This window comes from Malania oleifera, chromosome 2 (genome assembly GCF_029873635.1).
Source record: "Malania oleifera isolate guangnan ecotype guangnan chromosome 2, ASM2987363v1, whole genome shotgun sequence".
NCBI classification, from domain to species: Eukaryota; Viridiplantae; Streptophyta; class Magnoliopsida; order Santalales; family Ximeniaceae; genus Malania; species Malania oleifera.
The window spans coordinates 8,807,888-8,833,807 of record NC_080418.1 but is presented as its reverse complement, the minus strand read 5'-3'; the positions used below and the strand labels follow the sequence as shown (position 1 = coordinate 8,833,807).

The 25,920-nt window shown below is 35.7% G+C and overlaps 2 protein-coding genes across 5 annotated transcripts in view; both read right to left on the bottom strand.

The window, feature by feature from the left end:
* Window positions 1-2,106: 2,106 nt before the first annotated feature.
* On the bottom strand, window positions 2,107-5,205 carry LOC131149589 (tubulin beta-2 chain-like). Its single transcript, XM_058100172.1, has 3 exons — window positions 3,904-5,205; window positions 3,376-3,645; window positions 2,107-2,993 (listed from the first exon to the last, which is right to left on the bottom strand). Exons 1-3 carry the CDS (start codon window positions 4,295-4,297, stop codon window positions 2,320-2,322), a joined length of 1,338 nt encoding a protein of 445 aa, XP_057956155.1. The 5' UTR covers window positions 4,298-5,205; the 3' UTR covers window positions 2,107-2,319.
* Window positions 5,205-25,920, bottom strand: part of LOC131149588 (uncharacterized) — a 33,541-nt gene continuing 12,825 nt past the window's right edge. For 2 of the 4 annotated variants that reach the window (XR_009135260.1, XR_009135257.1), the window contains one exon: window positions 5,205-15,074. The gene's annotated coding sequence lies outside the window, so the exon portion shown is untranslated. The remainder of the gene's footprint in view (window positions 15,075-25,920) is intronic. The other 2 variants (XR_009135258.1, XR_009135259.1) reach the window with 2 other exon arrangements.

The following is a 25,920-nucleotide window of genomic DNA, read 5'->3' as shown; positions in this document are numbered from 1 at the left end:
AATACAAAGGGAGTAGTGCAGTGCAACACAAGCCGAGATGACCCCATGTAGCAACTGTTGAGGGGAGCAATAGTATGGGCCCACACTGCTGTTCCCACTCAATACTTGTCACAAGGGCTCATCTCATCACGGGCCCGTGTCCTCCATCTTTTTCCATACAAATGTGATTTTTATGAGTTCGTATGTTCTTCCAACACCAAGTCATAAATCACATGAAACTTGAAAAATTAACACCAATAACTCAAAAAAAAATTTATTTATGTCAAATTTTTTCTTTATAATATAACTCATAAAAAATACTCTCTAGGTCCAAATGAAATTTGAATTTATGACCACCAAAATAAAATTAAAATTCAATATTAAATATCCTAAAGTTCAAATATCAATGCACACATGTAACCACAACAAGAGTAGCACAATGCCTTTTCCTCACTACCACAGACACTTCATACTGCAGTTTGTACACCCTACTAATGCAATCCTTTTGCCAACGATGCATTATCTATGATTTTTTTTATATTTATTTTGTTATATTTTTATAATCATAACCTTTGATATCTTTTGAGTGGTGACTAGCAAGAAGGTGCATAAAGAAGCAAGGAAATTATGCAATTTAGCTTTTGATTATTTAGTTCCAACCTCGAAACATAGACTTTTATTAAAGACAAATCATTAGCATTAACTTTTTTTTTCTAGTTTTCAATTTTAAAAAGTAGTTGATTTTTTAGGCTTTCACATATGCTTTAAGTTCAATTTTCAAAAGGATTTCAAAAGTAATATAGTGTTAGATTATCGTCCTTTGTGCCCCTACATTTTATAAAGTGATCTGCTTGAATGTCTTCCTTAATGGCCAAGTAAAATTCATTGCCTAAGTGAAACTTAGTTGTCATGCATGGTGTGGTTCTTTAATTGATTAGTTGTGACCTGTTTGGAAGATAAATGGTCATCTTTGGAAGTTAAAGACAATAATTTGGGAAGTTATTGCTAGAAGTTAGGGAGTTTCGTGCATCCTTGGGGGCAGCCAAGAAGAGAGTGAGGGGGAGAAGAAAACTTGATGAAAATTTAAGGTTGAAGGTGTTTGCACAATCAATTTGATCTTGACAACCAAATGGTAATTTTTGGTCGAATTAACCTAAAATTTGACAACTTATTAGTAACACATTGGTCTTCATTCTGAATGGTTTGTTTGTCATTTGGAGTTATATAGACATGGTTTCATAGTTATGACTGCAACCTCTATTCTTTAGGTGAGATTTTTGCATCTCTTATTTTAGATTAATTCCACCTTGTTGGTGATGACCTTATTTTGCTTGTATTCCAAAAATTTGTTATTATTAATGATTGTAGTTGATGCATGTCTCTAGTTTTAATTAGAGAAAACATATTGTAATCTACTATATATATAGTAAAAGTTTAAAAGCATACTTTGGTCACACAGTTTTTCCCTTCACGCGTCGAAGGGTTTTTCCATGTAAATCTTGACGTTCTTGATGATTGCAATTGATGTACGCTTATAGCTTTAAAAAATAGAGAACTAATAACTTACTCTTTTGATATAAAGGAAGATTAAAAGTAGACTTCGGTCTTATGACTTTTCTCTTCTTATCAAAAAGTTTTCTTGATGTTCACTTCCTGATTGCATGGATAATTTGCGTTGTTGATTGCTAGTTACTTATGTAAATCGTGTTTGGTTTGGGAGTAGAAAAGAAATGGAATGAAAATTCAAATGGAAAGCATGATAAACTCCAGTAATAAATTTGATTCCATTTCCTTCAATTCTATTTATGGGATGGAAATTATATACCCTCATTAACGTTATATTTGGCAAAAAAAAGAGTGACAAGTAAATGTTAGAGGTTTCCTTTTAAAACACTGTATTTTGCACTGAACCTAGACTGTTTAATTATGAAAACAGCTATCAATGAAACAAATCAAGACAGTTCAATAATTTTAATATGCAGCCTGTTGCGCCAAAGCAAGGCATTTTCTAGAAATGTGGAAGTATGCTGCTAGTTCTCACAGCATAAACTCATTCTGAACCAGAAACAAGAATCTGCCAACTTTGTGGGGAGCTGTAAATGAAATTCAAGCCTAACAGAGATCAAATTTGAAAACAAGAGAGCATATTTTTACAACCCAAAATGTTTAAATAGCAAGGAACAACTACAAGCAATGCAGAGAAATTCTTCTACTTCTAACTCTCTTTTTTTTTTCATACTACAGAACCAGCAACCGGAAGTTGAGGTTATTCAGCCAGCTTACAACATGGTAAATCAAGAATTGCCATTGGCAACTTCCCAATTTCCAAGCATACCACAATCATTCCTGATACTCCTCTTCATCCTCCTCGTAATCTAGCTCCTCATCCGCCGTTGCATCTTGATACTGCTGGTATTCCGAGACGAGATCATTCATATTACTCTCAGCTTCCGTGAACTCCATCTCATCCATTCCTTCCCCCGTGTACCAATGCAAGAAAGCCTTCCTCTTAAACATGGCTGTGAATTGCTCACTCACTCTCCGAAACATCTCTTGTATCGAAGTTGAGTTGCCAATGAAGGTCGATGCCATCTTCAGACCAGTGGGTGGAATATCGCAAACAGTGGACTTCACATTGTTGGGAATCCACTCTACAAAATAGGAAGAGTTCTTGTTCTGCACATTAAGCATCTGCTCATCCACCTCCTTGGTGCTCATTTTTCCTCGGAACATAGCTGAAGCTGTGAGATATCGGCCGTGTCGAGGGTCAGCTGCACACATCATGTTCTTTGCATCCCACATCTGCTGAGAGAGTTCAGGAACTGTGAGGGCTCGATACTGCTGAGACCCGCGTGAGGTGAGGGGGGCAAAACCAACCATGAAGAAGTGAAGGCGAGGGAACGGAATGAGGTTAACAGCCAGCTTCCGGAGATCAGAGTTAAGCTGGCCTGGGAACCTTAGGCAACACGTCACCCCAGACATAGTAGCAGATATTAAATGGTTGAGATCACCAACTGTTATTAATTGTTGAAAGACAACGAAGAAAAAAATTAGTCAGTTTGGATGAATATTTTCAGAGAAAGGCTAACCTATGTATAGAATGAAAAATGAAACCCAAAGAATAACATTTTGCAAGAGTGGGGAAGCAAATGCTTGCATTTTATACTGAATCAACCAGAATTGCTGAACCCATTCAGAAGAAGTATGCATTAGTGTACAAATTTTTCTACCCATTTGCTAATAATAACTTTAAATTTTCCAGCATTGCAAAAATTCAGTGATTTTGTGAGTAAGAATACTAGAAATTTGATATTGCGCGGCTGAGATAGAAAGAACGATATGCTAAAATCATAGTGCTGAATGGGACTGAGAAGTAGGAGACAAAATAAAACTTACAACTAGGAGTAGAGAGTTTGAGGGTTCGAAAGCAAATGTCATATAAAGCTTCGTTGTCGAGAACCATGCACTCATCAGCATTTTCAACGAGCTGATGAACAGACAAAGTCGCATTGTAAGGTTCAACAACCGTATCAGAGACTTTGGGAGAGGGAAAAACCGAGAAAGTCAGCATCATCCTGTCTGGATACTCTTCTCTGATCTTTGATATCAATAGCGTCCCCATCCCAGAACCTGTTCCACCGCCTAGAGAATGGCACACCTGAAACCCTGCAAATTCAAATCAAACGACTCCTATAAATAATACAAGAAGGGGATTCCCATTTTAGAAAAAAAAAAAAAAAAACATAAAACATTTCTATAAATTTTTTTAATTTCAATTAAAAAATTTAGCATTATCTGATCATATTTGGTTAACAAATTACAATATCAGAGTGAAAAATTTTACAAAAACACAAAAAGACAGATGCGCTCATAACTAGTAATAAGAGAATAAAGGGTTTGAGGAGGGTGTGCATCGTATATTACCCTGCAAGCAGTCACAGTTCTCTGCCTCCTTTCGCACAACATCGAGAACGGAGTCGATCAACTCTGCGCCTTCGGTGTAATGCCCTTTAGCCCAGTTGTTTCCGGCCCCGGACTGGCCGAAGACAAAGTTGTCTGGCCGGAAAATCTGGCCGTAGGGGCCCGATCTGAGGCTGTCCATGGTTCCGGGTTCAAGATCCATGAGAATGGCACGGGGAACGAACCTGCCGCAACTGGCCTCGTTGTAGTAGACATTGAGCCTTTCAAGTTGGAGATCGTAGTCGCCATGGTACTGCCCGATGGGGTCAATGCCGTGCTCGGCGCAGATCACCTCCCAGAACTTGGCCCCTATCTGGTTGCCGCATTGGCCTCCTTGGATGTGAAGAATTTCACGCATTGTGAATCGATGAAAGAAGATCAAAAGTTATGAGTCGGAATGGGGGTGGGAGGATATAAATAGAAGGGTTAGGGTTTAAGTTTTAACGGCTGTATTTGCGTTTGAAACTTGGAATGGCTCCTAAGGGATCAACGATCGGATGGGTGGCTCATCGGAATTCAGGGTTTTAAAAAAATAAAGGATTAGTTGGAGGGAATCCATTTTTGAATTCAAAACTGTGGGTACAGCTGGATTCAACCCAGACCGCGTATCTTTATCTATCAACATTCAACGACGGCGTCGTTCTATCTTGCTGACAAATAGGGTTTTTATTTTTTTATTTTTTCAAAAAATTTATGAAGACTTTACTTGACATTTTCATCTAAAGGGTTCGTCAAAAATATAATTAAAATAGTAAAAAAAATAATACAAATTAAACATATTATGTAAAAACAAACATATTATAGCAATGTCAACAGGAAAACATAAAAATAAAAAGATGCATGGGTAATTAGAGATTCTAAAAATCCAACAAATGGTATCTAAATTTTGGATAAAAAAATGAAAATTGTATTGATAATTGTAAAAGAATCAAATTTATGAAGCGTTTTAAGTAGATCAAATATCAATAATTTATAAAATTTCTATATTTCAAACCTGTTTAGTTGTTAAAAGTAAGCTATTTTTAAAAATTTTAATTTTAAAAAAAATTAGAAAAAAGTATGTTAATTTTTTATTTTCACAAAATTTATATTTAATAAATGACTAATGATAAATAAAGTTGACACTATTTAGTAATGAAAATATTTTATTTTTAATTTTTCATGTCTCGTGTTTGATTTTTCATCCATGAAGGTTAGGACAATTACACGTAAATACTCTTTAAAAAAGCCATAACACCAAACCATAAGAAAAAGAGAAGATAAAATGGGGAACAGCAGCAAAACCAATATTCCAAAAAAAAATTATTCTTAATTGATTATACAGTCAAATGTAAAATTAACAATACAACTAGGTAAGAACAATAGTGACATTTATTGTTTCAAACCAAGTCTGCCAACCACATCCATAGCTGAACATCACAAATATGCAAGTAACTTCAAAAGAGGCATCTCAATCAATAGTCATAGATATCCGCCAATGCGCGGGCAGGGCGGCAAGAACGGAGATTCCTTGGATATCTTGGAGCAGAGGAAAGCCACTGCAAATAAGCTAAAGACAAGTGGCCAAATTTACCAAATACAAATATCATAAACTATATCCTCGCAGCCTACACCTTGCAAAACACAACACACGCACTTGGAAACAGAAAGCATTAGCGGGATACCAACAAACCAATAATCAACTACATAAATTAAAACCTTGCGCAAACAATGTGCCAGACAGAGGAAGTGCCAATTTACAATTTTTCAAATTTTGTTTTTAAGGTATTTACTAGATTACAACCTCATTTTGAAACTTTTTAACATTTTTACATAAAAATTGTAAAACCTTCTAACTAGCTTCTGTATACACATGCTGAAAATTTTAAAAATAAAGTAACAACATAGCATTCATTTAAAATAATAAAAATAAAAAAAATACAACCTCGACATGTGATCAAGAAAATTTCTTAGAATAAAAACTTTCGAAACTAGGTATCCCATAAGCTTAAATCTAGCTCGTTTATTTACTAATTCATCTTTTTTAAAAAAATATTAAAAAAAAAAAAAGGCAGCCTTTCAATTTACAAAAGAAAGCTTTTCAATTGATACAATTATGAATTGCACAAAGAGTCTTTTTTAATACAAAGGGCACAGCATAGAGTTCAGAAAAGTTGGTTGCACAATGGTGTGGACCAAACCAATTAAACAGTTTAGATTTTTTCTTTAAGAGACAATTTGGAATCATTTAGAAAACATTATTTAAACTGTTGTTGAACAAATTTTATGAACCAATCCAAGTTGCCAAAACAAGAACTCGGCTGGTACATCAATTATTAAAAAAATTTGTGAATAGATAATATATATTCTATGGTTTTTATTCACCAATATATAAGAAAAATGAACTAACAATATATGCAAAGCACACTAAATTTATCACTGCTTAGTTCAAGACATTCACACCTATTTAGTTGCAGAAAATAACTTTCACTCATTATTTTTTTAATTTTTCACAGAAGAATAAAAAACAATTGCATCAATTTTCAAGTCCTACAACTGTATAAAATACAAAGGTTCAAGGTTAAACGTAACAAAGCTATTTGTCTTTAAAACAGCTACCAACACCTCCAAACATGGCAAGGCAGCTGGCTACCATCACTTACCATAATCAGCGTTTCTAAATGTACGTAACATTTCAAATCTTAATAAATGCTACAAAAGTTTATTAATTTATTTAGGAACAGACGTCTATCACAAACTTGTTAATGCCAAATACTCCCACATCAAATTCAACCCACTGAACCTACCAATTTGACAATGCGCACAAGCTAAACCATGTTGATCACGGAACTACAAATAAAATAAGCCTAGGCCAGTGTCCCAAACCAATCATACGTTTTAAAGAGCAAGGAGTTTGTTTAGATTGCATTCAATAGGATTATCATTTGTAATTTCTCCAAATCAAGGATCACTTGGTTTCATAAACCAACAAACAGGCATTCTCACCAAATTTTATTTGAAATCATTTCCTACATTAAACATATGCACAAAGTTTTCTTGAAAATGGAGCCTAGTGCTGGTTCGAGACAACACACTAGAATACACTATTTTCAGCTAAATTCATTTTTAAAAAATAAAATAATAGGAAAGGCTGTTTTCTAACCACCTCCAATCCACAAATCATACTTCATGTTAATATATTTAAACTAAAAATATTGTTTGAACAATTACCGAAGGAAACAGGAGACAAAAAGCTAACAGAAAAATGTATCACATTGAAAATTCCCTCTACAGTCTACATTAACATTTGAAAGAAACATTAGTTTCCCAATTAATATATAGAAGTCCGCAACCCACAAAAACAACCAGAGTTTTTACACCAATAAAATAAATTTGTAAATCGGACAAACCAATGGGATCTAAGGCAAGGATAGAATCAGCTTCAAAAAGAGATTGCATTTGGATACTCACATAGAAATTGCAGTACTCATTCCCAACGTTTGATATCATTGACTGGTGGCAAAAATGGAACAAATTCGTAGTTCATGATTTGTGTTTAATTCCAAAAATTAATCTCATATAAAAAATTTTCCCGCAGCATCTATTAAGATTGAACATCCACCAGAAAAATTAGAAACTTAGTTTGTAATAATAATAAGACACAGTGATACATTTGCCACCAAGAAAAGGGGCAAAAAATTACAAGACTCTAATATCAGAACAGGATAACTAAAAATATCACATTAACCTAAAATCTTTTGGCTCAACTCATAATCTATCTCAAAACTTCAACAATCCAAGCATAAAACAATCTAACGCATTAGAGGCTCTTGCGCATTCTTAAGTTGATGAACAGTAGCATGCAAGACCACAAAATCTCAATAGATTAACAACTGCTTAGAAGGTGGTAACTAGAATAATAGTGGATGAGTGAAGAAGCTGAACCATAGGGCATGCATTTAAAGAGACCATTAAAGGCGGTTACTAGAATAATAGTGGATGAGAGAGTGAAGAAGTTGAACCATAGGGGGCATGCATTTAAAGAGATCATAAAAAGAGGGAGCTTATCTAGTAGGTTTTAAGGGCGTAACCATTGAAGGTCTAAAGCTCTTCAAACAAAATAGGCAGGAAAGGAATGGCGTGTTGGGATATAAATCCCACCCAAGATCAAATACCCCACACAAAAAATAACACACAATATTTACGTGGTTCTGCCAATTTTGCCTACGTCCACATGAGAGAAGTAACTTCACTATATATATATATATGGGTATACAGTGAATGAGGAGGAGGATTACAATTCACTCAACTCACTCACCTTAATACACACTCCTGTGTACTAATAATTATATCTTCACTCTCACTCTCAATTTGTGTTTTTTTAAAGTACATCACAACATAAGGTAAGTACCCTTTTTATAGGAGGAGATTCCCTCCAAAAATCAGCATTTTTTACTTGTCAAAAGGTTGGTGGGAGTTGCTGCACCAAACAACAACCACTTTTGACAAATTGCAATCAACTTCCCTTTCATCTTCATCATCAAGTTTGGATACCCTTTCTCCACAAAGAGGCCACCGAATTGCAGCCAGACAATTTTGACATTGGCATGCCCAGCTGCAACAAGTATTCTTGCCTCCTTTATTAATAAATAAGGCGAGCCCCAAAAAATCTTCCTCGCCCGACTCATGCGAAGAGTTCCACCAAACCTGTTGCGATTCCACAAGCTTTGAGCTTTAACTTGGACGTTGTCTTAGTCATCATGTCTGATGCATTGTCATTAGTATCTTCTCTATACTTATCTACTTTGATTCCAACACTTCACAAATCCAGTTGTATCGAACATCAACATGCTTTGACTTTGAATGAAAACTTGGATTCTTGCTGAGATGAATAGCACTTTGACTGTCACAATAGAGAACATACTTCTCTTGCTTGAGGCCAACTTCCTCTAGATCTTTTTCATCCATAGAAGCTCTTTGCCTGCTTCAGTGATGGCAATGTACTCTGCCTCAATAGTGGACAATGCAACACATTTTTGTAGCTTTGATTGCCACGACATTGCTCCCCCTGAAAATGTCATCAGGTCTCCCGAAACAGACTTTCTGGATTCAACGTCATTGGCCATGTCTGCATCTATATAACCTTCAAACATAGGTTTGTCATGACCAAAACATAAACATAAATGAGAAGTACCTCTAAGATACCTAAGAATCCATTTGACCGCTTCCCAATGTTCTTTGCTAGGATTAGAAAGGAATCAACTGACTACTCCAACTGCATGAGCAATATCATGGTGTACATTAAGCTACCCACAACTAAAGAGTAAGACACTTTCTTCATTTATTTTTTGTCATTTTCACTTGTAGGATATTGCTTGAAAGTAAACTTGAAGCGTCCTGCAAGTGAGCAACTGACTGGATTTGCTTTGCTCATGTTAAATCTTTCTAGCACGTTCTCAATATACCGTTTTTGAGATAACCATAACTTTTTATTTTTTCTTTGTCGAAAGATCGTCATTCCGAGAATCTGTTTTGTTGAACCCAAATCCTTCATTGCAAAGGATTTGCTTAGTTCTTTCTTCAATTTTTCTATCTTCTTAGTATCACAACCAACAATCAACATATCATCCACATAAAGCATAAGAATAATGAAATCATTGTTAGAAAATCTCTTAATAAAAACAGAGGGATCAGATGTGAACTTGCTATACCTGTGCTCCATAAAAAAGGAATCAAACTTCTTGTACCACGGTCTTGGTGCCTGCTTGAGACCATACAAACTCTTTCTCAATTTGCACACCAACTATTCTTTTCCTTTGACGTCGAATCCTTCAAGTTGTTTCACGTAGATTTCTTCTTTCAAATCACCATGGAGAAATGCAGTTTTTACATCAAGCTGCTCAATCTCCAAGTTCATACTGGCAGCCAATCCGAGAACAGCTGGAATAGATGACATCTTTACCACAGGCGAGAAAATTTCTTCAAAGTTGATGCCTTTTCTTTGATCGAAGCCCTTCACAACTAGTCACACCTTGTACCTTGGTTGTGAGTTTCCTTCTTCATTTTTCAATTTAAACGCCCATTTGTTATTAAGTGCTTTCATTCCCTTTGGTAGTTTTACCAAATCATAAGAGTGGTTCTCATGCAAGGATTTCATCTCTTCTTGCATGGCCTTCAACCACTCAGTCTGGTGCTCATGTGACATGGCATCCTCATAACATTCTGGTTCTCCCCCGTCAGTTAGCAATACATACTCATTTGTTGAGTATCCACTAGAAGGTTGACGCTACCTGGCAGATCTTCTTATTTGGGGCTCTGCTACTGGAGCTTCTTGATCACCTTCAGTTATTGGTTCATCAACTTCCCCGTTATTGTCATGCTCTTTTTGTGGCTATGGCGGTGAATTTGGATCAACTTGATTGGATTCCCAAGGACATGTTTTGGATTATCGGCCTTCTCATAATCGTCAATAGTTTGGTCTTCAAAGAACACCACATCTCTACTTCGGATGACTTTCCTATTCTTTGGATCGCATAGTCTGCAGTCGAACTCATCAATACCATAACCGATGAAGATGCACTCTTTTGTCTTTGCATCAAGTTTGGTCCTTTCATCTCGAGGAATATGGACAAAAGTTGTACAACCAAACACCTTTAAGTGTTTATAGGATACATCTTTCCCAATCTAGATCCTTTCAAGAATGTCATCTCCTAAAGGAACTGAAGGAGAAATGTTGATAAGATTAACTGTTGTAATTAACGCCTCGCCCCAGAAGGATTTTGGCAGCCTTGAATGAGAGAGCATGCAGATAATCTTGTTGCAGATAGTTCTGTTCATTCTTTCTGCAACACCGTTGTGTTGAGTCGTCTTGGGAACGGACTTCTCAAGCCTGATACTATGGACTCTGCAATGCTCTTCAAATGGCCCAATGTATTCACCACCGTTGTCTAAACGAACACATTTGAGCTTTCTTCCACTTTGTCTTTCAACATTGACCTGAAATTTCTTGAACATATCTAACACCTGGTCTTTACTTTTTAAAGGATAAGCATACCTTCCTAGAGTGATCATCAATGAATGTAACAAAATACAATGATCCACCAATACTTTTATCATTCATAAAACACACATCAGTAGGAACCAGATATAGAATATTCTTTCTCCTAAATGGGGGGTTCTTTCGAAATGCAACTATATGTTGTTTACCAGCTAAACAATGAGTACAATTCTTTAAAGAATTACCTGAGAAATTTGGAAGAAGCTTTTTCCTTGCAAGAATCTAGAATCCCTTCTCGCTCATGTGGCCAAGTCTGCTATGTCATAACTCAGTGGTGACTTCATGTTCTATAGCATTCATATCACCTACACAGAGTTGCTTAGCTTGAGTGTAATATAAGCTAGCATCCTTCTTTCCTTTGGCCACCACCAAATTCCCTTTCTTAAGCTTCCAGACTCCATTACCGAAATAACTTTCACAACCAATGTCATCAAGTTGACCTGTGGAGATCAAATTAAGGCGAACGTCAAGTACATGCCGAACATCCTTCAATAGTAGCTTGCAGCCAACATTTGTTTCTATCAACACATCTCCTTTACTAGCAATTTTGCATTTGACTTCATTTCCCATCTTAACAAATCCATAATCACCGCATTTGTAAGATGAGAAGAAGTCTCTCCGTGCTGTTACATGGAATGATGTTGCAGAGTCAATCGTCCATGTTGTGTCTTGGCAAGTGAGGTTAACGCGTCCTTCCCCGCACATCACGTAAGTTTCACCTTAAGTCACAGCTGCACTACTTTTGTCGTCCTCTTTCTTGTCTTCGCTGGTTTGTTTTGCCTTCCATTTCAAACGGTCCTTCTTTACATGTCCAAACTTGTTACAATAATAACAAGTGAAGTTACCCCTTGACTTTGATCTGCTTTTGGACCTGCCTCAGTTCTTCTTGTCTCCTTGAGAATATCTGCTTCTACCCCTTTCAATAACCATCACTTGTCCTTGAGAGTGAGTGGGCAAGCCTTGCTCAGCTCTTCTCTTGCCTTCTCTTGTGATGCTATCCTTCACCATGCCCAAGGATACCTTTCCATTTGGTGTTGAATTACTGAGAGCTACCACCAGTGACTCCCAGTTATCTGGTAATGAACTTAGGAAAATCAATGCTTGAAATTCATCCGCAATAGTTAATTCCATACTTGCCATATTATCAAAAATTTCATTAAATTTATCTAAGTGATCTGAAACATTTTGTCCATCATATAATTTTAAATTCACAAATCTTCTTATCATGAAGGCTTTGTACTGGGCATTCTTTGGCTCGTACATCTCTCCCAGATGTTGCCAAAGTTTGTAGGCATTCGTTTCTTTGGCTGTATCACGAATTGCCCTCGTCTCAACCCATTGTCTTATAACACTTACAGCTTTTCTGTTGAGCTTCTTCCAATTAGACTCAGTTTTTCCAATTAGCATGATCCATTTGCATTCAATGAGATCGAACAGATTTTTACAGTACAACAAATCTTCCATCATTGTCTTTCAGATGGAATAATTTATCTCTGTAAGTCTGATCATGGAACTGCTCCCAAGACTTGAACTTTCCTCCATTTAATATGTTCTAGTACTGTACATGAACAACTACAATGAACAATGTTGCTGCAGTATAATCTCAAAGGTTAAGAATAAATCCAGCCATGAAGGCGGTATCAATACACATCAATAAAACCTGTCATTAAGGCGGCATTGATACACAGAAATAAAACTTGCCGTCAAGGCGATATTAATATAAAAAAAAAAGTAAAACCAGCCAAAGAGACGATAAACTAGTAGCTCTGATACCAATTGTTAGGATATAAATCCCACCCAAGATCAAATGCCCTACACACAAATAACACAATATTTACGTGGTTCGGCCAATTTTGACTACGTCTACGAGAGGAGTAATTTAACTATATATATAAATATGGGTATACAGTGAAGGAGGCGAATTACAATTAACTCAACTCACTCACCTTAATACACACTCACAGTGTACTAACAAATATATCTTCACTCTATTTTTTTTTTTTTTTTTTTTTGTGTACACCACAACAGAGGGGAAGTACCACTTTTATAGGAGATTCCATCTAAAAATCAGCATCTTTTTCCTTATCAAAAGGTTGGTGGAGTTGCTGCACCATACAACCACTTTTGACAAAATGCGGTCATCTTCCTTTTCATCTTCATCATCAGGTTTTGGATACCATTTCTCCACAAAGAGGCCATTGAATTGCAGCAAGCCAATTTTGACATTGGCATGCCCAACTGCAACAAGTATTCTTGCCTCCTTTATTCATAAATGAGGCGAGACCCAACATAGCGATCCCCCATACTTCAGAAGTAGAATCAAAAAGCGCTAAACGGGAGAATCATCATTCCATAACAAACACAACTACACCAACATTTACAAAAATCAATCAATGGAATGAGAATTGGAACTTGGGGCCTGAATTCCAAACTTACTTCCAACCCTAATTCCACAAAAACCAAATGCCAAGTGAAAAGATGATATAGGGCAACACACTATTACCAGGATGAAGATGTGTACCGCAAGGCATAATATGATTTCCTACTCATATGCCATTAGAATAATCAAATCTCTATGCAATTGACTCTTAAATCCTATGAATATACCACCTAAACTAAACATTCTAGTTTCCACTTCAGCCATTCTTGCATCCACCTAGTAATTTTTTTTATTGGGAGAGTTCACTTTTTACTGGGAGAGTTTAGTATCTAAGAATTCATCATGCCACTTTAAAAACAAAGTTAGTTATCCACAAAAAATTGAATTTCACACAAAGTTTTCAACACAATAAAAAGAAAGGCTATAGTTTTGAGTACAAGCCAGAAATATCCCTGAATTTCCCGAAAGAATAGTGCACTCCTAAGCATATGTGCTTAATTTTATCTTGTCTTTTACAATTGCCTATGTCAATGCCCTAGAAAAGAAAACATTCCAAGACAAAATATCTTCCATCATCCAAGCCTGGGATGTGCACAATGTAACATAGTAGCAATACATGAGGAAGAACGTTATATCTAAATAACAGTATTTAAAACTAAGAAAAAATACAACACTGGAAAAAAATTAATCCCCATTAACATAGAAAAACCACACGCAGAGGCAGAGAGTCATAAGTACTTGGTTTTATCCTAAACAGTGGAAAAAGTATATTAGAAGACAAGCGGATCACCTTGAAAACAGCCCTACTTTTTCCTCCACAATCCTGATGACTAGAGGATGTCAGCCTATTGCCATATTTCTGAGATTCCTGCAGTTGATATTATTGGATATCTAACGGGGCAAAAGTTCACCATCAAAAAGATGAATCTAACAGTCACACAGAACTAGCAGGATAGAATTGCAGTTCTGAACCTCCTTTGTCCCACAGAAAACATTTCCGTTTTTACAATTAGGTAATTATAAAAATAAAGCCATGTTATGTGTTGATGGGCTGATCCAAGTTGAGATGTAATTTTCCACACAAAAACAATTAAATTTCCAACAGGGGGCACCTGTCAACTGAAACAAACCTAGTTCAATGTCAACCACCTTTACAAGTGCAAACTTGTTCAAACTCTCGTTCAAAGATCTTGTTATTTAAGATGATATTTAATGTCTGTTAAACACAAACTCCAAATTGGGAGCTTTTGTAAACTGAAACCAAGCTAAAACACAGTTCACAGTCACTTATCTCAAATGGTATAAATTTGTTCACAGCATAGTTACCAGAAAATGCTGAAACCCTAGCAAACCACATAAGGTACAGACATTCCAAAATATGGTACATTTTCATTCTGAAATCCTAAATCTAACTATCCAAAAATTTAGTTGAATATCTTTCACAAAAAAATTTTATTAGGTAAAAGTGAGGAATCATCACATTTTAACTCTATTTCTGTCGTCAATCTATTCCACAAAATAAACTCTTTTCTAGATTTAGAAATAGCTCAACATCTCCAAAATATACAAGTGCCATTACACTTCACTAATATATCAAATTAAATATACCTCTAACATTCCACATCATGTGCCATACTGCAATCCCGTTCCTATTCCACAAACCAGGACATTCCACGTTCTAGGCAACTTTGGTTCACACTTTTGTGTTCAAAGATCCCACTATTTAAGATGACAAATAACAAAACAAGCAAGAACATAATACTTCAATTTTTTAAAGATCATTTAAAAAAAAATACCTCATTTTCTATTACAGTCAGCGGTAACTGATACAAAATTTTGAGTATAAAGATCCTGATATTTGTGAGAATATAAACAATAATTGCCTGCACTATTCTAATAGAGCTAACACTAATAGTCTGTTGCCGGCTTGTAGGCCATAAAAGACTCCTTCCCCAGGTACTTGAATAGTGTTATGATAATAATGAGGATCCTGCGCATCTACTCGCTCAATGTTTTGTCGCTTGAATATTATGTGGTAAGCTTTTAAATTTAATGGGAGAAAGTTGGAATTGTCCTCAAGACTTTAGTGGTGGTATTTTAAGTTCATTTTGATGGTTCTGCGCAGGTATGCAGGTGCTATTTGCAAATAAAGCTAAGCAACAAAAAGAGACCGCGAGCTTCAGCATTGGAAAATGCTTAGGGATAGGGGCCCACATGGGCAGCAGAAGACTAGGTGGAACAGGCCCACATTGCAGTAACAGGCTGGGTAGAACAGGTGGGCCCCACTGCTTCACCCAGTCTGATGCTGTCATGTGGGACCATGAGACCGTACAAATAGCATTACTGCTTAGTATCAGTTTTAAGAGAGTTAGGGCTGAACAGTGCAGGGTCAATTCAGTTGGTTCATCATGAAACATATAGAATTTTGTTTTTTCAGTTTGCTATAAATAATTAAAAAAATATGTGGCGAACCGAACATATATACAGACACACTAATACATATTATACATGTTTGTGCTATGTTTTAACCAAGTTCACTATTCACTATTCTTAATTAAATGTTTTAAGAATTTCATTTATTGAATATTGCTTGAAGCTGGAACATCAATAGGTTGACACACAGATCTATTGAATACTTCAGCAAAGAGTTGAACACTGAATCAATTCAGCTAATATTGGTGAACTCACTCAATTACTATTTGGTCAGTTAATAGTTCAGCATAATGAATATGTTTGTTTGGTAGGTCTCAATCAAAATTTTTTGGTCAATTAACTGAATTAACCTCACTGACTGAATATTCGTATCATAATATTTTAGGTTCCTCTGAGCGTGAAAATATTTTAAGCATTTCTATTTATATTTAATAAGCCCACATTAACTAATTTCACTCCAGTGATCAAAATAAATAAAAAAACAATTCCATTATGGAACAAGTAACAATCATTAAAAGCATAGAAATCAATATTATGCTATAAAATCATTGTGCGTTGTGTTGTATTATTGTCATTGCAACATGTGCCTGATTGTTATTTGACATGCCTTCTATTTAGGATCAAAATTATTATTGTCACATGCTGCATTCTCAGCACATTCACAAATCTCTACCCCTCCCTCCGTCAACTGTAGATATTGCAAAACAAAATTTTGCTTTAGCAATAATTTTGTTATTGTTCATGTATAGTTACGTAAAATGAGTGTAGTTTATGCTACAATTGTACATGAGCACATGGAGAAAATTGGTCAAATTGGTCAAAGTAGGTGAATATCACCTTTATTTGCATTATAACCATTAAAAGCGAGAAAAAATTGGAAGGAAAAAAAAAACATTTCACTTGAGTCGACCTTTATTTTTTCATCATATTAGTGCCCATACATTAAATATATCAGAAAATACAATTATTGGCATTATTTCAAACTAACATTGTAATGAGAGTATTCAACTCCAAGGAAAGTCAATAAAGGGGTACACAACAGCAAGCTGATCCAATATTAAATCAATTTAAAAATATCACAAGTGACTAAAATTTTTTAACTAATGGAAAAATTGAACTACTTAAGAAATACTAAATTAACAAGCAATTCTATACACCGACAAAAATCTGCAGACTCAGAAAAAATTATCTTACCACATTCAAAAAAAGGAAAAAGGAGGAAAGAGAACAGGTAAACCTTACTGCTGAACTTACAGTTCTTAAAGTTGCCAGCTCCCAAAAGAGACAAGCTGAATCCAAAATATCTAATATGGGAAAAAAAAATTCATCCAAAAATTTTCAAATATGTCTAACGGTGTCCAAAAATATTTTGAATAGAATGAGACGTGATAACGCTCTAGTCCTCAATTTAGTAGAAAAAACAAGAAAATACATCATCTGAACTGAAACATAATTGTAAACAAGGACTAAACGTAGATATGGCTCATGATGCAATTGGTGAAGAGAGATGTTAAAAGGCAGGTAACATAACTGCCCTAACACACTAAAAATAAATCGTTAGCAACTTGAACCCATAGATAAACGGAGCGTTCGCCAGAAATTGACCACTGTAACCATATCTTAGTTTCACCAGATGTACCATCAGAGTAATCAGTTTGCAGTAACAATAAGCTCTCTCATAATTTACAGCATAAGCAAGAAGCAAATAAATTATGATCAACAAGCTTTGAAGAAAAAATTTGTAATAAGTTTGAATAATTTTAAAACTACATGGTTTGTCATTTCTTAGAGAGAATTTGGGGGTTCTGAAAACGTCAAATTTTTTGAAGGGTATGAAATGGGCAACTTTGTGAGCTGCATTAATAACACTACTGTTGTTTTGGTTCCAAAGAAAGTGGGAGCTATGAAGATAAAATTAGACATATTAGTCCTACAGCTCAGCATCTTGACACTTCAATAGAGGTATTCCCGCATGCTCTAGGGAAATCCAGGTCATAAGGGCGGTTTAGATTTCAACCTTGCAAGATACCTTTTATGAGGCAAAGCCTTGAGGCCTAATGGGTCGGAGCAAAAAAATACAAATGGAATTGGGCCAAGATCATTAGTGTCAAAGACATGATATTGCCATGTGGGTGAGTAGATGAATATCAGTGTTACTGGTCAATCTGAAAGGGTTTAGAGTTAGAAAAGAAAGCAAGTCACGATCCCCTATTGAGCGTGTACTAGGAACAATATAAGAACATATTAGGTTTCAACCTTGAGAGGAACCATTTATCATGCAAATTCGTGAAGCTCAATGGGCAAAAAGTATACAATACATTACTAGAATGGGACCTTTCAAAATCCTTGTGTGGGGGATAGTCAAATCTTTAGTGCAATGCTTATAACAAACTGTAGTGATTGATTGTTAAGATAGGAAAATAATGAGGTCAAGTAAAAATTGGATGACAAGCATTTCATCATTTCCGCATTTTCCTTCTCCTAACTTTAATGGCAAAAAGATTGAAGGACATTCAGAGAATGTTCATTTGGAATAGCTCTGAAAAGACTTTCAATTTTCACTTGGTCAATTGGGAAGTAGCTAAACCAACCCTTTGACATAGGTAGGCACGGGGGTTCAAGGAGTCTCAAAACAGTTTTAATATTGAGTAAGGGGCCAAGGGTTTGTGGAGTTCATGATGGAAAAGAATCAGGTTTGTGGGAACATCCTGGGGGTTACTTATGGCCAGGAGGGAAATGCCTAGATCATGAAAGAACCTTCACAGGATGGGCGTGTGAAAACAGAAAAAACATAAAGCTAGGGCAGAGCTTCTTTTCAGAAGGGGGGGGGGGGGGGGGCCTTTTTTTTCGAGTAAAGACAAATGGGGTGGAGAATTAATTTCCAAATCTTTTTGTCTTGGTCAGGAAAAATGAAGTTTACGTAAGTTTTCCCGATCCTGTTTATGAAGGACAGTCAGATGGAACATGATCTTCGTTAGGAGAGCTCGTGATTGGGAGTTTCTCAAAGTTCTTCAACAATTATATGAAAGATGTACGAAGACAAGATATGGCGCACTGGAAACACGCAAGCAGAGTTAAAATGGAGGAAGTTTCCTTTACTGGATCATTCATAGTAACAGTTCTGATCACAACATTCCATCCCCACCCGACAATCCAACCCTGAAAATACACCCAAAAAAAAAACACAGAAGCGTGTTCAATCACACATATCAAGGTTGCTTTTCAAATGGGAATTGCTGGGAAAGAAATTTACCGCCCAACAACCAACAAAAAAGGCAAAAAATGCTATGTCTTCCAAAAACAGGTTTACTTGTATATTTTGGAGAGCATTTGAAGTGTTTTTAAGTAGGTCAATTCTGACTGAAAAAACATTTCAAGTAGAATCTTACCACCCCTTGCCAAACCCATGATTACTTCTTTAACAATAAAGCACTGCTCATTAGGGTTGCTGACAATGCAAAAATATGCAATACCTTTGCTAATTAAACATTCCAGCTTCCTAGAATTGTTTATACTAAAAAATATACTCTAAAATACATGGCATGCCAATATTGGGGAATGGATACACTTCTTCTAACTCCTTCAACGTAGGGCAATGCCTTCCTTTCTTGCAAGGTTAGCCTTCTTCTCTTTCGGTAGTATTTTCACTGGTATTACAGTGACAGCCATAGACTCTAATGATGCCTTGATGCCTTCAGAAGTCTAATCCACTTTATTAACATCCCATTTACCGTTTCGTGGCACTACCACACATAGATTAACCATGGTTGATGACACTTAATTTCCTTACTGTGGGCACACGTTGCTATGTCCTCAAAGGTGATAGGCTTGATACCTTGAAGGATGTAGAGCAGCTCTCAATGCATACCATGCATATACATCTCTACGGTTGATACTTCTAAGAGTCTATCTAGACTCAATATCCACCATATGCTGGCGAGGCTCATCCTTCTTGTTTAATGCTCACTCCATCATGCTCGCTGCTCGTCGAGCACTATAGAATCAGTTCGAAATTCTTGCTCCATTTTTTCCCAACCATCAATAGGGTTTCAAGTACATGAGGACTTGGTGAAGCACCCCCTATACTGTGCCCATCAACTCTATTTATCTTTTCACATCAAGGGGGGTACGCATTGAGTAAAAAGCTTTGTTAATGAAATGGAACTTCACACAACTCTCTTACATTTTGAGCTTCAAGCATATTCATCATACACACTATTTGTAGACCTTTACATTGGATAGTTTTGGTGAGCTTTGAGACAGCTTTCTCCATCCTGCTAATCCTTCCATTCATGTATGTCACATTATTCACTAAATTAGGCATAGTTATCACATAAGAATAGTCTTCAAACAGCGAAATTAGGCATTAGTCTTTTTACTGTTGTAGCTTTATGCAGTGGGAAAGAGCCAAAGCTGGGGCTGCTACTAGTTGAAACTAGGTTGAAAAGCAACTTTCTCGGTTTTTACTAGCCTGACAAGAAACTTGAATTTTCTTTGGATAGTAGGAGGGTAAAATGTGAGGTGAAGATGTTCCATAGGACATGCCAAAAATTTGTGTACAAAATTTGTGTACACAAATTTCATGAATGAAAAAAATAAGTAGAATAAATATTCAATTTCTTGAATAATAAAAATAGTGGATACAATTCTATGTGGTTTTCCATTTGTTGCAATAGAATGCCTCTGATTTTGTCTCATAATTTGATGTGATTCAAAGGCAATTAAACCTGTGATGTTGGTTCAACAGCTAGAAGCATGTTCTTAAATGCTCGAGAATGATTCTTCAATTGATCATATGCCTCAAAAGAAGAAATATTTTCAAACATAAATTCTCTGTGTCATTAGAGAGAAGATCAATGGAAGTTTGTTGGAAAATTCTGTGGATGATCTTGTGGAGCGACACAACTTTGGCTTTGTTGGATGAACTTTACTAAAGCCTTGACATAGCATTTTGTACTTGGTTGACTGATTTCAACTTACCCCAGTTTCTAAACCCAGTTGCCTTGAATTTAGTCCACAATGAACTAAATTATTGGGACTCTTTTGATCTAAGCCAAATTCAATTAGAGTAAACTAGGTTTGCCCTAATATTATATTAAAATTTACTTTAATGTTGAACTTAGCTCAGTTCAATTGACAATTTTGCACCCCTATTTTTAGTGCCTCCAAATTTGGCCACTCTTCAAAACGAGGCTTGCACAAATAACACATTGTTAAATGGAAATCACAAAGTAGTGTGAGATCTACACAACAAAATCTACACTCATTGTGTTGATTGACAATTGTTTATCCTCTTGCATTTCAAAAAATCATAAATGTGACGATATCTTCGCCCTTATAATCCAGTCTTATAATTGAATAAAGTATGAGGGAGGGAAAAAGATTTATATCTACTTCTTTATTGAAGATTGTACAGCAAGGTAACATGTCCTTTAACAGACTACAATGCTATCCATCTTGAGGATTCTTTTTTCTCACAAGTTTTAAAGATATGTAGCAAGCTTGGAACTTTGTGCACAAGATTCAAAAGTGTTCAATCTTTTTTGGTTTCTTGCTTCATTCATGTCTATTAATGTATAGCCTTCCCTTCTTATTTAATGTCTCCACCTCATCTGTGTGCGTGAACAGAGAGAGGGAGAGAGCAAGAGAGAGGGTCGATGTTCAATCCAAATAATGCCAAATGTTGTGATGACTTGTTATATAAACTTTATTTATGGGCCTTGAGCAAACAGTTTATACCTCATTGGTTCATTTCAACATAGCTGATTTCTCAGCCCATCTATCTTGAATTCAGTCCATTTTGAGCTAAATTATTTGGACTTCCAATTTAATCCCAAGCCAAATTAGGCTCAATTTAATTTATTCAAATATTAAATTAATATTTGCTTAAATATTTTACTTAGCTCAATTTAATTGGTGTGGATGTTCAAGACTAATGCTCTATTGCAATGCAAAATAGTGAATCATGGAAAGGAGTAAAACAATGCGGGGAGGGCGATTTGCTAGGAAAAAAATTAACATAAAATTAACAATAGAATGAAAATGCACTCCCAAAGCACTATAGTAAGCTCTAGCTTCTTGTATCATTTGTTGCTCCTCACTCAAAAGAACAAATGAAGCCTAAAAGTACACGTAGCAAAAAAGAGTCATAAAATGAAGCCAACCACAATGCATAAACGGCAACTAAACCAGCATAGGCATTAAGATTAACTCCTCTATGTGTGGTTGGCCATATGAATCTCTTCAACTAATCCACTAGATCAAAGGCCTGCCCCTTCCCCTGCAAGCAAAAATGAAAGGCAATGAAATCTTTTTCAGACATCCCAATACTTGTTCCTCCATACCTGCCCCCCTCCCTCCTAGTGCCTCCTCAATCATATAATACCACACATTAATAAAATCATCAAATTTTGGAATTATGCAGAGAGAAGGGAAAAAAATTCATCCTTGATCCCAATCAATAACTTTTGAATTAAATGGAAAGAGATATGCTAAAGCTCATGAAGGAAATTATACTTCTCTGACAATACTCAAGGATAGTTCGCTCTCTACGGCCTACACTTTCCTCCCAGTTTACTTGCCAATACATACTAGACACACTCAATTAATGATCTCAAGGATATACTGCCAACTGGGCAATACATACTAGACACACTCAATTTATGGTCTCTTGAGTATACTGTCACACTGTCATTTCTGCTCTTTTTTCCCTCGCTCCTCTCCTACTTTTAATTCAAAAGAATTTTTTATAGGATCTCTATCTACCAAACTTTTGACTTCTAGTTCCAACAAACAAGTAATTACTGAGTCTTCTTTCCAGGAAACACATACAAAGAGACCTGCTAGGAGTCAGGTAACTGATAAAACTTAGAACGACACCTTTAATTTAGTTAATTTAATAAATTTTTCTCTTCTATCTCCACTCTATCTATTTTCTTCAGTTATTCACTAGAGCAAGTCTGAATTTTCTCTAACCCCCCCCCCCCTCCTACTTGTAATTGGGTGGCAACCCCTAGGTGCCTTTCTAATGTACTGTTTTTTCCTGATCAAAGAAAAAAAATTTATCAAAATTTCTCATTTCCTACACCAACCCTCCCCCCAGGTCTGGGAAAAAACACACAAAATGAGCTTCTCGCAAACATTTTGGATATAACGGTAATAGTGTGACCATACAAATAAAAAAGGGTAATTTTGTAATATAAACATTACAAAGTGCAGCAGAATATTCCAAATCTTAACCCACCCCCCCCCCCGGCCCACAAAAAAGAATAATAATAAATTATTAAGCAAGAATAATAAACAAAAACTATTATAATACCTATGCGTGTTCATTTATACTAAGTACTAAATTCTCATTAATATGAGAACAAAAACTGTATATTCTGTAATAAGTGTCTGACAACAGTGTTGTCAGTATTATATGAGACATGCTTGATGTACAAGACATTGGAGGGTCCTCAGTACATAAGGACACCATTAAAAAAGGAAGGATGATATTGATTATATTTGTCATGCTTTGATATTTAGCTCATGATGAGCAAGTCTACAGAATTGGCTATACTGGCTGTGGCTAAATGCCACTGAACTGCCATCACATGTTGTCCGCACGGTAATTCATAGTAAAGACAAAAACAAAATAAAATTACAAAGGTACCCCCAAAAGACACATCTATTATGAACAAGCCCCTTAAACACATAAGCCTAACCACAAATTAAACTAAACCCACATAATAATTAAAGAAAACACATTTGGGCATACAATTTAACAATCCCCGAACCAATTTTTTGAAATCAGTCTCCAAATTGGGTAAGATAACCCATTCAATTACCTGCTTCCCATCCTGCATTAGTCCAAGTCATAATACTCCGATTCCCTATCCTTTTGTTAACCCTTCAACATCTTTCTTTAATGACTAATTGTAATTGTGGTCTGTGAACTCTGGTGCAGCACCATAGTGGTAAAATTATGGGAGTAAAGGAAAGAAATTCATTGGTTCGTCGGCCACTTAGCTGTACTAGTATTACCATGGGTCGTTATATTAGAGCTCTTTCAATCATCTCTGTTCCAATAATTTTGGAGCAAGAGAGACTAAATTCTCTTGTTTCTGTCAGGTATAACATCAATTTGAGGATTACAGTCCACGAGGATGATTCAGATAATTGATGGGAAATTTACAAATGATGACTCTTTACTCCTATTTTCGACGTAAAAGTACAGCACTAAATAACTTATGATAACTATGAGGGATTAATGCTCATAACTAGAATTCCACTAGATTAGCCATTGGGCAAACTTGATGTGTGCATAATATGTTGATTTGATTTTTTTAAAATTAATTAATAACTTACATTTTTTATTTCTATTTGGTTCTATAATTTGATTAAATTCCTTCTATGCCTCTAATGTTTCCTCTCTATCCCACTATGAATCATTGTCAATTTTTGGATAAATATGGTCTAGTAAAATTTTTTCTCACTAAAATTTAAAACTTGCATACGAAAATTTAAGACATTAAAAAATAGACACAAAGGGTCATGCAGTTATGGGTTAGCTATTAGTGACTTATGAGACATATACAAATTAGTTATGAGTAAATTTTGTAGTAATTTAAGATATCTATAATGTTCCAATGTCAAAAGTATGGTGTCCAAGCAAATTACTTGTATAGGATCTTCTAGAAACCAAAGCGGGACAATATCTTTCTGTGTATAGAGGTTGTGTTTAAGTATTGTCCATACGTTACAAGTATATTCAAACTAGTACATACTTATCAACTTGTTTTGTGCGTACATTGACACATGAGAGAAATAGAGGAAAAGGATTTCAATCTAATATATTTTTTGTCCACTCGTGCAGTCATGTGCTTTTTGACTCTTCACTATTTTTTTCATAATTTCACTAGGATGAGAAAACTCGCACAGCAAAGGCCCCACTCCAAGCGTCCACCTAAATAGAGGTTTGATCCTGTGAGGAAGCACAAAGCCATGACATCTGAGCTTACAACACTCTAAGACCTTGCCCCTCACTCTCAATACCATATAAGGTGCATACTTGGATCCAGTCATCAATGAAAGGGCATTATATGTCATTTTCTACTTCTTTATTGCCATCTATTTTTTTTTTTATCATCTAATTATGTTCTTGTGAAGGGGAGCTTAGGCGCAACGGTAAGGTTATCGCTATGTGACCTGGATGTCACGGGTTCGAGGCGTGGAAACAGTCTTTTACAAAAATGCAAGGTAAGTCTGCGTACTATAGACCCATTGTGGTCCGCCCCTTCCCCGGATTCCACATACACGCGAGCTTTGTACACCGGGCTGCCCTTTATCTAATTATGTTCTTGTAGATTACTACCTTTGTTTTTCATTTGTTCTTGCACATGCATCCCCGCCCCACCTTTCCAAATCTGCAAGGTGGCAAACCACGACTTCTACGAAATCCCAAAGTTTGCAGAGCATTGCTCGAGCAAGATTTATTTTCAAAAACATTATCTAGAAAGCTTGAAATATGATACTCACAAAAAACGAAAACGTATAAGGGCAATATTATTCTATATTTTATTAAAGCTTCTTGTCGATATTTTTTATTAAAAATATATATACCTTTAACATATACAATTTTTTTAGGCCAATTTTTTTTGTTCCAGAATCTCCCTAGCCCATCCATTTCCCATTTGCTCAGTTCCCCCAAAACCCAAAAGAATCATCATGATAATTATGAAAGCATAAGTCATTAAAATTTAACCCACGTTAACTAAAAACATATTAAGGGAAGATAAAGTTCAACCACCAGTTCATGTATTCAGCTTTAGAATATATATTTTATTTATTTAATCAATTGGTGATATCATGTTACAGCTAATTATCTCAAAAGTGGGTATGCGCAGGCTGATGTCTGCAGATGATTTATTATGAATCCCCAAGAGACCTTGATTCGTGGCTAACACAAATTTTTTTTCATTTCATATTCCTGACTATTAAGGATGTTTCTCAGATAAAGTAACAGCTGCCTACCAACATACTAAAGAGAAATAGAAATTAAGAGTGAAACCCATTAACTTGGCTCCCCAAAGTTTAAGTTAATCACCACAATATGCGCCATCTATGTAAATTCATGGTTCAGAATAAGGTA